This window comes from Asterias rubens, chromosome 19, assembly GCF_902459465.1.
Source record: "Asterias rubens chromosome 19, eAstRub1.3, whole genome shotgun sequence".
NCBI classification, from domain to species: Eukaryota; Metazoa; Echinodermata; class Asteroidea; order Forcipulatida; family Asteriidae; genus Asterias; species Asterias rubens.
In genome coordinates, this window is record NC_047080.1 from 5658232 (window position 1) to 5672934 (window position 14703).

At 37.4% G+C, this 14703-nt stretch overlaps 1 protein-coding gene and 1 long non-coding RNA gene across 2 annotated transcripts in view; one reads left to right on the forward strand and one right to left on the reverse strand.

The window, feature by feature from the left end:
- LOC117302954 overlaps positions 1-1200 on the forward strand; it is a 22205-nt gene extending 21005 nt beyond the window's left edge. Inside the window, exon 3 of the long non-coding RNA XR_004520472.1 lies at positions 556-1200. This is a non-coding gene — a long non-coding RNA (uncharacterized LOC117302954). The remainder of the gene's footprint in view (positions 1-555) is intronic.
- Positions 1201-3698: 2498 nt separating this feature from the next.
- Positions 3699-13501, reverse strand: LOC117302953. Its single transcript, XM_033786953.1, has 2 exons — positions 13119-13501; positions 3699-4232 (listed from the first exon to the last, which is right to left on the reverse strand). Exon 2 carries the CDS (start codon positions 4222-4224, stop codon positions 3868-3870), a length of 357 nt encoding a protein of 118 aa, XP_033642844.1. The 5' UTR covers positions 4225-4232; positions 13119-13501; the 3' UTR covers positions 3699-3867.
- Positions 13502-14703: the final 1202 nt, after the last annotated feature.

The following is a 14703-nucleotide window of genomic DNA, read 5'->3' on the forward strand; positions in this document are numbered from 1 at the left end:
ACTAAAAGAATCTGCTACAGGCTAGGCCGTCAAATACCAGCCGTGAGTGGCTCAACCGTCGGCTCTATAGCACGCCCTTCTGTGATACACATAAACAGATTTGCCAGTGCTCGTCCGAGTTGTAAACCAAATGATTTGTTTATCTTCAGTTAACCCAAATCAACTGATTTTATCCCAACAATTCTTGATTTGAAACAACGGTTTCTTTCTTGATTTCTTTTAGGTCGTGTCGATTTCCCCCCACTTGCAGATCTTCGCAAAACATGATATAATAATAATAATAATTTCCATATTAAAAACTTGTAGTTGTTATTAATTTTTAGAACTTGGCATAAAATGTATAACCAGGAAGAATGTTGGGCAGGTTTCAGAGGTCGTCTAAGGTTACCAAGGTGATGACCCTCTCATTGGTGACAAAAGTCATCCTTTTCACAGTATCCGTTCACAGCATCCTCGGTCTGTTATTAAAAATAAAATTTAAATATGAAACTTGATACCATCCGTTCAATTCTCCCGTTGCAGTGGTTGTCACATTTTACTCATTTCAAATTTCAGAATTCCAGAGAGTGCCGATCTGTGACACTTATTAAAGATCTCCAAATGGTAGGTAACTGACCTATCCATATAGACAGTTATCTATTCATTCACACAACTTCTGAAATGTGATATTATTTTTTGCTAGGGGCAAATGTTTCATGGATTCTTTGAGATCTTATTTTCCATTTGTGACTCTGATCATGAGGGTTTGACTCGGTCAATTTTATTTAACCGTAGAGCTAGTTTTAAAACCGGGACATCAAAATGTATAACCGGCCCATGTTGTTCCCTCAAGAGTTGGTTGCCATTTTCATGTGTACTTCTTAAAATAAGTTTCTTTTAGGTGGTCGTCAAGCCATTAGCTATTTTTTGCCTTTATACCATAAGGTCCTTCTGGTTGGCGGTTTTCATCAGCTTATTCTATTTTCGAATAAAGTAAGTTTTTGTGTTAGACAAAAGTGCGTTGAATCACGGATTCAGAAAATATTGCTGTCTGGAATTTAATTTAAGAATGACTCGATTTCCACTTGATGTTTTAGCTGCATCTTTCGCGGGTTGATTAATATTGTGTTTATCACGGGAAGCCCAACTGGTTTGTTAATTTCAAACTGTCTATTAAATAGCAATCCCTTTTTTGTCAATTAAACAGCAATCCCCTTTTTTCAGGTTTTAGTTTGATTGACTTTCCTTTTTTCAATTGCTGCTAGGCAATTAGACAAAATAATTAAGATGTGGTTGATAATTGGTAATTTTGATTGGATCGCTTATAATTGGCGCGTAATATAATTACTTTCATCATTCGTTGTTATTTCGTCCGTATAAAGGGCACTGCCGTTTGGTGATTTGTGAAATAAAGTACGTCTTTATAGACTGGCATGAGTCCCTCCACGTCTAGCAGTCGGAACCATTAATCATCGTTTTCAATATGTCAACAGCCCCCAGCGGAGATATTACCTTACTACGTAATTATGACAACGCATAACAAACGGCAGTCAATCAAAGGCCTTTAGGGAGTCAGTCCAATTTATGGAGTTCCGCTCAGCCGGAAATTGTTTGATTGTGTTCGGTGACCGCTGGTCATGTTTTCTTTTATTTTGTTTTGCTTGTATTTGTTTATAAAGACATCGATTATCAACAAAGGAAGACACTTTGGGTTCATCTACAGTACTATTGAGTTAGTTCCCTGCAGTGGTTCGAATCTTGTCTTGAACTGGGTCCTGCCGTTAGATTGAGTTTAAGTTTTTCCCTAGTCCTATGATTTGTGGTTCGATCCTGCGTCTTGAACTGGAGCTTGCCGTTAGGTTGAGTTTTAGTTTTTCCCAATTGATTGGGGTTAGAATCCTGTCTTGATCTTGGTCCTGTCGTTAGATTAAGTTTCAGTTTTTGCCAATTAATTGTGGTTCGAATCCTGTCATGAACTTAGTCCTGAGCTGGGTCCTGCCGTTAGATTGCTTTTAGTTTGTCCAATTGATTGTGGTTCGAATCCTGTCTATCACGGTGGGCCTATACCGTAAGACTGTTTTTGGTCTTCTTCTAGCCCTATGTCGTTAAAGATACTATACAGGATTTGTCTGACAAATAGTCCCACACATTGTCATGTTTTGTGTGATCAACCATAATAGACGCCTACATGAAATCACAAACCTGTGAAAAATCGTTTGATTCGTTATGAGTCCATATAGAAAACTTGCATAAAACTCATAAACATGTTATTGTCTGTATTTTTGGTTATCACAATCGAAATCAGCAGTTTCGTTTTGGGTTTTTTTTTCAGGTATAGTTTTTACGAATATGACTTCATTTCAGAGGGAAATATTTCACCGAAAAATTCTTCGAACTTCATAATCAGTGTAAGCTTTCAGACTAGATTTAAACAATGGTTTTTGTATTATTACCAATCCTGTGTAATGCCTTTAAAATTGAGTTCATAATGTCTCTGTATTTTCCCGCACTTAACTGAATAACTCTTAAGCTTTTAAGCCAATCTCTGTCCCGTTTCTTTTTCTAACTTTCGCGGCTTCATTGTCATCCTTATAAAATAAATATGAAATTGGAGAGGAGGTTTTGTTCCGCTGGCTCGCTACACCTGTCATTTCTACTCTATTCAATTCCCTTCTCGCCTGATTGAAAACCAAGCTACACACCATCATGACATCCCTCATGATACACACCCAACAGCAAAATACACATTTTGATGATATTTGAAAGGGATACTTGATCGTGTTTAATCAAACCATAACACAATGTTTATCACAGCTAAGTTTTCTATATACATGGAAAACCTCCCCATGCACCGTCTAAGTACCCATTGTGCCACAGGCACCTCGTAAGCTGACAACTTTTATAAAAGCAGTGATGGAAGAATAACAACTCACGAGATCTCACGAGAAATGGAGGATTAGTTGGGTTGCATTGTTGAGGTCGTACTTGGTGCCATAGGATGTCTATTAATTTAAACCCCTGATACCAAAGCGACTTGCTTTATTGAATCCGGAGATACTTTAGTGTCTCTGAAGATCTGACACATCCTTACACTGCTAAAACTTTTCTATAACAAGAAGCTTAAAGGGTCAAATATTTCATATACATTCTTCCTCTCTGGGGCCAATTTCATAGAGCTGATTAAGCAAAATATTTGCTTAAGCACGAAAATGGCTTGCTTATTTTACACATGATACTGGCCACAATTTCATGACATATACATTCCCTGTGACTGGTATTTAGCTGTTGTTTACTTAGCATAACAATTGAGCGGAGTCTTGGCCGGAAATCTGATTTTACTAAGCAAGGATTTTTTTCGCTTAAGCAAAATTTTGTGCTTAAGCAGCTCCATAAAATTGGGCCCTGATATAAATATTAAGAATAATTATTTGCTCCGTTTGTTGGAATTTATGTTAGCATCGCTCTACTTGCATCTTATACTGTGTTGCGTAAGCCAAAAGGAAAGTTAAAGGAAAACTGGCTCTTGCTGCCTTCGATAAAACAAATACTGTAAAGTCAAAAGAACAGGTGTATCAAACGGCTTATTTGTCCAACTGTTGTTTAAAAAGAAAAGAGAAACCGTTCGTCCCTTTTAAAACAATGTTTTAACTGTTAATAGTAATACATTTAAAACTATCTGACGTGAACTTTAAAAAGGACATTTTTAATAATACCAGATGAAAAGTCAATGATGAATAAAACCCGACTATTATTGACGATTTGTATTGCACGTACAAAATATTGACTCATTTCTACAAACTGAAAATTATTAGATCTTAAATTATTGTCCACGTTGAAATTATATTCTCTAGACTAGTGATCTGGTTGCCGCCTCATTTGGATGGTTGCTTAACGCTTCTGTTCTGGGGTTCGCTTCCAGCCTCTGCTGCAGCTTTCACCAACACACTTAAAGTTGTCCATACTGAAGGGGCTACCACGTTGGTTGACTGAGATAGGATCCCGGGCGGCTTGTCCAGTCCTCTTCCAACCTCGATTCCCAGACTGGATGCAGGAGTTGTCCTGGCATGGTTTACGCCATGAGCGCTCTACTCGTTTCCCCGACTGCTCTATAAGGTCTTTCAGTGTCTGCATTGCCTCCTCGTCCATTTCCATGTCGCCATTGAGGGCTTCATCGGAGGTTGTGGGCGTGGCGAGCAGTGCCAACATGGCGACCACCAGAGCGATTGAGAGAATGTAGTTCTGCATGATTATCTCTGTATGGGACAAATGGAAACGAGGAAAGACTGTTCAAGTATTGGGGATGACTCATCAAGGTTTGAGGAGATGAAGGTCCTAGGCTTGATTTCACAAAGAAATCAAATTCATCGTTTGAAGGAACACGTAGCCTAGACGAGTTGGTCTATAAAAAGCGTTTGTAACCGTTTTTTATAAATTGCATATGGTTGGAAAGATGTTTTAAAAGTAGAATACAATGATCTACACAAGTTTGCCTCGAAATTGCGTGGTTTCCCTGTTACTGTGCGAACTAACACGGTCGGACATTTATGGGAGTCAAACATTTGACATTTGACTCCCATAAATGGCCGACCGTGTTAGTCGACGAGGTAAAAGGAAAACCACGCAATTTCGAGGCATGTTTTTGTGGATCATTGTATTCTACTTTTACAACATCTTTCCACCCATACATATGCATTTTATAAAAAACGGTTACAAACGCTTTTCAAAGACCAACTCGACCGATCCAAGGCAACGTGTCCTTTAAGACAAATTGTCAGTACCGCCATTCAGTGATTTGTATTGTGACATCACACTTTACTTAAAAACTACGATTGATTTGCAGTTAAGATAGCTCTTTATGAAATCGACCCCTGCTAGACAACGTGTTTGAACGTCCTTTGAAAGGAGTGGACATAAATTGAGGTCAAAGTAGAAGATAAACTTTGATTGTAACGCAGTTCGTTGATACATAGTTCGATGACTTCATTTGGCCGTCAATATTTATGCTCACAGTGCCAGTTACTATCAACTTGACTTGATGCTTTCTCACGTAAAGATGGCTTTTCAAACCGCCACCTTTTCCAGCTTTCCATAATTTTACAAACAGGCAAATTACACATTATTTTAAGTCATTGTAATGAACCAGAGGTTATAGAAGAGGGAACAAAACTGTTCACCTTTTTTATATAACATAGGACAGACATGCTTAATTGATTTTGCATATTAGGACCAATACAATAATGGCCAGCATGATGTGCCTATAGTGGGATGCTGCGACCGTAGAATGTCCATAGTGTTCAAACCAACAATGAATATTCTTTACCCCCGTTGCAAGTTTAACATCTATTAAATCGTCGCATTACCCGCTGCCAAAACATAGGATTGTAACTGCCTCTCACCGAGCAATCCAGGTGGTCTAGTTGGTAAGACACTGCTCTAGAATCGCAAAGGTCGTGGGTTTGAATCCCGCCCGAGTATCACATATCTGTGATTGTTTTCACAGAACTCGGGAAAGTACCAAATAAACAAGGAGACCTCACGTGTGAGGTCTGAATTCAAATTTATTACTGAAAAAACTGAGAAATTATATCTCTCTAAAAAGCTACGTTACTTCAGAGGGAGCCGTTCCTCACAGTGTTTTACAATATCAATAGCTCTCTATTGCTCGTTACCAAGTAAGTTTTTGTGCTACCAATTATTTTGAGTAATTACCAATAGTGTCCACTGCCTATAAGAGCACTTTATCGGTATATTTGCAAATAGTTTAAATAAACCGACCAAGTGATTTCAAAAAATGCTCTCAAAAGATTACCATTCCGCGAAAAAACACCAAGTTTATTATTTGACGCGACACGGATTGCTAGCACTGCCTTGAAATCCCGCGAGATTGCCTTTGAATAAACTCATCATCGAAAGCATTGATACCATCAGAGGTAGATGAAAGAGTTTTTTCAAATAACCAGCGGCACCATTATTATTTACTTGATGTAGTCGCAGTCGCCCAAATAGAAAACAATCTAATAGGGCAAGTTGATTTGGTGATTTTCACGTAAGGTGAGATTTTCTTTTTGCTTTTTATTTTGTTTTGTTTTCCTCTTTTTCTTGGTGCCGTAATTACTGTTTCGTATTACCACGCACACGTGCAGACGCGAAGGATATAGTACCGCGCCATCTTCAGACGAAATTGCTTTTTTCTTGTTTAACTTGGGCTATCATTGATAGACGTGCCTGAATCAAATTTCAAGAGTGACTTCGTTTTTTTACTGACTTGTACATTTGTTTTTAAATTAGCGGCCCCGAATTGTCTACGAAAAATAGTCAGCGAACCTTACTTATAATTCTAACTAAAAGGAGAGACAGACTAGATTTGCCATTATACATAAGTTCATCTGGAATGCTGGTCATGAATTCAAATATTCGTTTTAACAAATCCAGAATTATGTCGCTGTAACTACTAAAACAATATGTAAGTAGCATTTATTACCAAATACGACATGTAAAGACACATGGAAGTATCGTGGCCGAGCGGTTAAGAGCACCGAATTCAAACTCTGGTGTTTCTGATCAGCAGAGTGTGGGTTCGAATCCCCAGCCGTGACACTTGTGTCCTTAAGCATAAGACACTTAACCATTGCTTCGTCATCCGGATGGGACGTAAAGCCGTTGGTCCCATGTGTTGTGTAACGCATGTAATAGAACCCAGTGCATGCACTTATCGAAAAGAGAAGGGGTTGGCCCCGGTGTTCCTGGCTGTGGCTGCTGTATGCGCCGTAGCACCATGTCAACCCATACATGGTGTGGGATAAGGATAAGGTCTCATAATTTCAAAATCTTCGTCCCACTCACCTTGCAGTAAAACATAATTGGCGCTTTGTATCCTTTGGAAAAGGTGCGTTTTAAATACGTTTATGGGTTATCAAATTTTGAGAGTAAAGTGTTTTTTAACCGGTATCTACGATGTCTATTTGGATATTGAGATCATCCTTTACTGGCTCTTTAAGTCAAGATTAGATTTGTTATACCCATGGTTGTGTCCAACGAGTCTTAGTTTTATTACAACATATTGATTGTTTCACCGTGTCGTTGTGAATGTGTGGTCTTTGATTACAATATTTTACCAATCAGATGTCTGATTGTTTTAGTTGTCATAAAAAACTGTCATGACTTTTATGGTAATTTTTTTAAACAACAATATCATGTCGGTGTCTACAATAACTGCAAATAAAAACTTCCGGTAAATATATTTTTCATATCTTGAGTTAGTTTTGCAGCGCAGATTTAGTTCGTGAACTCTATTATAAATCAATGAATAAACAACTGAGCCTCGGATTTGTAAATCCTTTGCATAAAATGTTTACTCTGGTTTTGTATTTTCATTACAATGTTTTCGAAATAAATAGTTTACTTTGATATATGTATTCTGCCTCGTCCCCCTTGTCGATGTTTCCATGTTCAATCTACTTCATTTCAACTACCCTTAATGTTACTCTTTCGACAAACGCAGTTCCTCATCGCTGGCAAGTAAAGCATGAATAACTTAACACACGAACTTATTCCACAAACTGCATTAATTATTGGATAACCAAGGTTGCCTGTTTATGATTTACTACGATTGACAAATCCATCTTGAAGATTGTTTCTTCTCATTGCATGCTACATGAGGCAACAGGATGCAATGAAAGATGAATCCTCATCTCGCTGTGGGACTGTGATATTATACGAACTAATTATAGTAGGACTTATAAGTTATCTCGACCGATTACTAACTAACTCCACTATGACTATATAGAAACTCAGAAAGGCGCTACTTTAACATAATCTAGAGTCCTTTGGCGAGAGAGAATTACTAGCTTGGAATTCAGCTTCGCGTTTAAGGCTTGGTATGGATATAGCAATCAATCAATGCAAAGCCTTTATAGATGTCAAACGTGAATGCGATACCTTCACAGTCTCCAAGCTGTGGTATAAGTGACAGACGCAAATGTTACGGGAAACTAACAATACAAAAGTGTTTAGTATTTCTGCTTCTTTTTTTGGTCTTCTCTGGTTGTACCCGTGACTTAAGAGAGATCTGCATTGTTTTTAGATCCGACACGTGACAGCTGAGGAGACTGTGGGATTGTGAAGTCTTTGTCCTGCTCGTCTCTAAGGTTATTATGGTATCTTGCGGCTTGTCACGTTCAATTGCCATATTAATCATTCTCTAACAATACATACAGGCATCATAGCTTCCTGCTAATGTCAAATAAATCAAGTTTGTTTCAAATCTTTCCGTGCGACCTCGGGCTTCAAGCTGCTTGGTTTTTTTTTTAAGTATTGAGCTTGAATTTGTTGATAAGAAATTAAATCATCAGCCAAACTGAAGAAAGATAAGTGATGTATTGAATGAAAGTTGGATCTGTCCTGATACGGGATTTCGAGGACTTGTCAAGCACGAAAGGATCTTTAGTCATGTATTGCAATCATCTCACTGTGTTCTCGCAGGATCATAAATGAAATGTCACTGCGAGTCATGGATTTAACTCCTGTAGACATTGCTATAAATGCATAGAATCAGAACTTGAATAAGTAGTGGTATTATTAGACACATTCTCTTATTTAGTGACTCAACTCGAGTCAGACTTGAAGTGGATCATAATTGAAATGTCATCGCGAGTCAAGGATTTAACTCCAACAGACATTGCTATAAATGCATAGAATCAGAACTTGAAAAGGTAGTGATGTTGTTAGACACATTCTGTAATTTAGTAACTCAACTCAAGTCAGACTTGACGTGATAAATGATTGAAATGTTATTGCGAGTCAGGGATTTAACTTCAACCAGACATTCCAAAAATGCATAGAATCAGAACTTGAACAGGTAGTGATGTTATTTAAACACATTCTTTAAACTAGTGTCTCAACGCGGGTCAGACTTGAAGTGGACCAGGATTGAAATGTCATTGCGAGTCAGGATTTAACTCCAACCAGACATTGCTATAAATGCATAGAATCAGAACTTGAACAGGTAGTGATGTTATTTAGACACATTCTTTAAATTAGTGACTCAACGCGGGTCAGACTTGAAGTGGATCAGGATTTAAATGTCATTGCGAGTCAGGGATTTAACTCCAACCAGACATTGCTATAAATGCATAGAATCAGAACTTGAACAGGTAGTGATGTTATTTAGACACATTCTTTAAATTAGTGACTCAACGCGGGTCAGACTTGAAGTGGAAATGTCATTGCGAGTCAGGGATTTAACTCCAACCAGGACATTGCTATAAATGCATAGAAGCAGAACTTGAATAAGTAGTGGCGTTACTAGACACATTCTTTTATTTAGTGACTCAACTCGAGTTAAACTTTAAGCGAATCAGGTTTGAAATGTCACATGGGAAAACAAAACAAAATAATAGTTTTTATACCCGATGCTAATTTAACATCTATTAAATCGTAACGGTTGCATTTCGCTGCTGAAAACAAAGGATTTGAAACGCCTCTATAGCCACCAGGCAGTCTCGGTGGTCTAGTAGACACAGCCCTTGAATGACAAAGGTCGTGGGTTCGAATCCCACCAGAGTGCCTGTGATTTTGTTAACAGAATTATGGACAGTACTGAGTATACAGTGCTAACACACCTCAGTGTTTTTTAATTTTTTTGGGGAAAATGAATATTCTTTATCCCCGATGCAAATTCAATATATATTAGATGGACTTATATGTTCAGTTAAGAATTTTGCCCGAGTTGCTATGAGGATTTACTCATCTGCGAGCAGCCTTTTAACCACAATCCATTGTTCATTTTGCAAATAGGAACTTGTCAAAGGTGCAATACAAATAAGAACAAGCATCAAACCATACCGAGCGGGGAAGGCCCTTCATGCCCCACTTCGACGGTTTCGACGTCAAATCATAAGATTTCCACCGCAATGATAACACAATTATGACCCCTGTGGTTAAGTGTCAAAATAGACTTCATTTATCATGACATCTCTCCACCGGCGGGGGCAGGCAACCTTTGTTTCTATATTAATCTGACGGAACAATCCTTGTGGCTCTTTCTTAGCAGAAGTGGGAGTATTTCAGGCTACCCCTGTATATCTTTCAGATCACCATTTACTGATGGATCTTAATCAGACAATCTGTCATCGTATTGGCTTAAAATTTTGACAATATTGCGGTAGGCGACAATCGGTATTCATTAAGAATTCCGTCATGAGTTGCTCATATTCTTAATATAACAATTAGAAGTATTTTTAAAGCCATTAGAAACTTTCGGGATTAGTATTGTAAAAAGAACCACACTTCGTGTATCACAACTTGTATATACAATATCAAACCTGTGAAAGTTTAGGCTGAATCGGTCATCGGAGTCGGGAGAAAATAACGGGAAACCTACCCTTGTTTCCGCACGTTTCGCCGTGTCATGACATGTGTTTAAATTAAAACGGTAACTCTCGATATCGAGAATTGATTATTGTTTTAATTTTTTCCCAAAAAGTAAAGCATTTCATGAAGTAATATTTCAAGAGAAGTCTTTCACCATTACCTTCTGTAAACCCTGTAAGTTATTTGTAAATCTGTGAATTTTTTTCTGTTCCGAAAGTGTTTAGGCCTAATGGCTTTAAAACGAAATTACGTATTCTTTGCGTACATTGTAGTGTATGACGTCATCGTGTGTAAGCTTGGTTGATAATTAGGGCGCTTTTGGACGTAACGGTCCATTACTTACTTACTTTCAATTTAACCCATGTCAGACAAGGTAATGTTTTTAATACAAGTCATATATCATTGTAGCTCGCACGATGGCAGTATTTGCCATTTTCAAATTGTACATTAATTTGGTTTTACCCTCTCCACATCGCTGTAAAAGGGTAATGGCAGTTGTATGCTTTATCCCCGATGTAAGTTTTCAACATTTGTTATGAAATTAAAAATGTCAATATCCGTACAATACACATTCTCGGATTTGATTTATAGATAGCTTAACTTAAAATGACCCCCAAAAATGCCATCTAAAACTCTGTCCATTTTTAACTTAATATTGAAAGTGATCGAGTCGACTGTTTCCATGACAACTGCCATAACCAAGCTCTATAAAACGCATCACTCAAAGCTTCCTTATTGGACAACGTTTTTATTTGAGGGTGTTGTGTGTCACATCCTTGTGATGGAGAGTTGCGTGGTCAGGACACGCTGCTGTGTTGTTAGTTTGAATTAGGAATATGTAAATGTTGAGCTCACTACTTTATAATATCATTTGATTGATCGTGATACACTTCACACTAAAACTTCCGGTCAGAATTGACCTGGATTCCGGTCCAATGGGGGCCCTGCCCCCATTTCTGAGTCCGTGCGAGACGGGAAATAGCTCAAATTAACCCTGAATTTGATCAAAATCCAAATTCAATATGTTTTACTTTTTAAATTCAATTCTGAGTTGGGAGTTTTTTTAGAGTTTATATAACAGTGAGATATGAATTTATCGAAGAATAGCAGTTGTCAACGTCATTGTACCAGTATAACTTCCGTCTCAAATGATCATGATTTTCAAACTACAGAATGAAAGTCAATATTGAATCTGGTTGGATTTCAAGTAGCTCTTAAAAGCAGTGGACACTATTGGTAATTACTCAAAATAATTATTAGCATAAAACCTTACTTGGTGACGAGTAACGGGGAGAGGTTGATGGTATAAAACATTGTGAGAAACGGCTCCCTCTGAAGTGACATAGTTTTCGAGAAAGAAGTAATTTTCCACGAATTTGATTTCGAGACCTCAAGTTTAGAATTTGAGGTCTCGAAATCAAGCATCTAAACGCACACAACTTTGTGTGACGAGGGTGTTTTTTCTTTCATTATTATCTCGCAACTCGACCAATTGTGCTCAAATTTTCACAGGTTTGTTATTTTATGCATATGTTGAGATACACCAAGTGAGAAGACTGGTCTTTGACAATTACCAATAGTGTACAATGCCTTTAAAGGAGCACGTTACTAACCGAAAACCTGAAATGGTAAACAAAACTTTTGTTTTGGCATTAATCATTATTTTACCTCAGAGTGAGTACAACTTTTGGAAACCATACCAATGATCATCATGTATAATGAATAAATTGAGTTTAAAATAACAATCATAGCTAGATTATCTAAATACAAATTTATTTAGTGTTTAAAATTAACAAAACGTGCATACAGTAAAATATGGCAATTTCATTTGACGTGAATGCATGAGTATTGACCCAAATCTGGTGGTATGGCAGCCCTACACAAAAAGTTAAAACCAGTACTAACTATAACAATCCATCTCGTATGGTTTCCCCTTTAGACTATATTAAGACTATTCACTCCCGGTATTCCTTAGTTATTCGGATTGTTGTGATTGATCAATATTCTAAAGTGGTTTAGCATGACTTGAAGGTGAAGGCATCTGCTAAGACAGATTCAGTGCTGAATACAGAAACAACTCAAAGTGCTCCAAACCCCTCAAGAAATCAGGATAAATCACGAAACAAATCCACTTCTGGAAAGTGCGAGAAATGCTTGGATATAATTTCATTTTCTTTTGGTACGAGAGGCAGTGCATATTTTCAATGAATAATTTCGAGATTGGAGCCTTCTATTTAGTTTTACGCCAACATTCTTGAGATGGTGTTCAGGTAGAAAAAAAATCACAAAGACAAGACTGTTTGAAATGTACAATTTTCTTTCAAGAAACAACAGTTACATTTTTTTAGATCCATGTGACTACCTTGTTAACACTTCATACTCAATTTCTTTCATTTGTTGTTTGAAAATTTTCAGCATACTAATTATTCTAACGAAAGTCCAGCCCTTTGCTATTTATTTATTTATGTATTGCCTCGGTTGGTTTGTTTTAAGTAGAAGCTGATGAATTATCCATTGTTTATTTTAACAAAGCCTGACTGAAAGATAAGTCTGTATCAATCGGATACTTACGGTTTTACTCCAAATACGGCAGGAATATTGTGCGAAATATTGGTTCAAGCAAGTATAGTGATAATCTACGATAGCACTTAATGTCAACATGTGTATTGTGTTTACAAAGTGCGGCCCAATCCCAGGTTGACGTTAGAATCAAACTTGATGACTGCCTTTCCATCGGGACTGTGATCTCGTAAACACCAGAGACTTACCTGTTTTGACGTTGATTAAATCCCACCTTGCTTGCAAGTTGAACTCAATCTTTGGAGAGTCTGGACTGAAGTGAGAAATGAGCTTTGGTTTGGTGTTCGTCAAGGTGTTCGTGTAGACTGAAGGTTCACGTTGTTTTGATCACTAGAGACAACTGACTATCGAAGCACCCTGCCTCCAAACTATAAACCCACCAGGACTCACGATCGTTATTTTAAACCAGGGACGTCAATAGACTTAAACAAGTCCTTCTGTAGATTATTATTTCTTGCAATAGATTAAAGAGATTGTCTATGAGGATCTGATGCAGTATATAGTTTGTCCTGTATCGAAATGATTAAGTTAAGGGTGGTTGTGTTCTGCCAAGCGACTGTGGACGAGTCTAGTGTACCCTGTACGCCCACGTCGCCTTTGCGCATCCTATACTGACATTACAGATGACACATTCTCTGTAAATTGTGAGGTTGAAGACTTGTCTGAGATATGACGTATGAAAGGGACGATTTACAAACCAGATTAAAATGATAATTCGCAGCAGTTGTTTTTAAAAGTGAACAATTGTAAGTTTAATTTAGTAGTTTCTCTCTGTGCTTTAAAGGAACAGTGGCCGATTTCACAAAGAGTTATAGCCCTAGACCAGTCAAAGACCAGTAGTCTCACTTGGTGTACCTAATACGCATTAAAAAAAAGCAAACCCGTGAACATTTGAACTCAATTGGTCGTCAAAGTTGTGAGAGAACAATGGAAGAAGAAAAAAATCTTGCAGCACAAGTTGTGCGCTTTTAGATGCTTGAATTCAGCTGAGGTCTCGAATTTAATTCAAATATTTTAATGAGAAATTACTTCTTTCAAAAAAAAAAAAAACTACGTTACTTCAGGGGGAGCCGTTTCTCACATTGTTGTATACATGTACTATCAACAACTCCCCATTGCTCGTTAAATTGCGACTACCTTTGTGATTGATTATCGTGGGGGAATTGTTTAGTTTCAATATGAAACAAACTTAATAATAATAATAATAATAATAATAATAATAATAATAATAATAATAAGACTTGTAATGCGCACATATCCACCCTGCTGGGTGTTCAACTTACTTATTAGAGGCAGTGGACACTATTGGTAATTACTCAAAATAATTATTTGCATAAAACCTTTCTTGGTTACAAGTAATGGAGAGCTGTTGATAGTATAAAACATTGTGAGAAACGGCTCCCTCTGAAGTAACGTATTTTTCGAGAAAGAAGTTATTTTCCTCGAATTTGATTTCGGGACCTCAAAAATTAGATTTTAAGGTTTCGAAATCAAGCATCTGAAAGCATACAACTTCGTGTAACAAGGGTATTTTTTTTCCTCATTATTATCTCGCAACTTCGACGACCAATTGAGCTCAAATTTTCACCGGTTTGTTATTTTATGCATACGTTGAGATACACCAACTGTGAAGACTTGTATTTGACAATTACCAATAGTGTCCAGTGTCTTTAAAAGTTTACCATTGTATGCAATATAGGGAGGTATGTACCCGGGGACGGTTTTTATGCTAACAATTATTTTGAGTAATTACCAATAGTGTCCAGTGTCTTT

What these genes read in the sequence shown, in the direction of transcription:
- LOC117302953 (XM_033786953.1), bottom strand. Translation starts at nt 4,224, where the DNA reads ATGCAGAACTACATTCTCTCAATCGCTCTGGTGGTCGCCATGTTGGCA.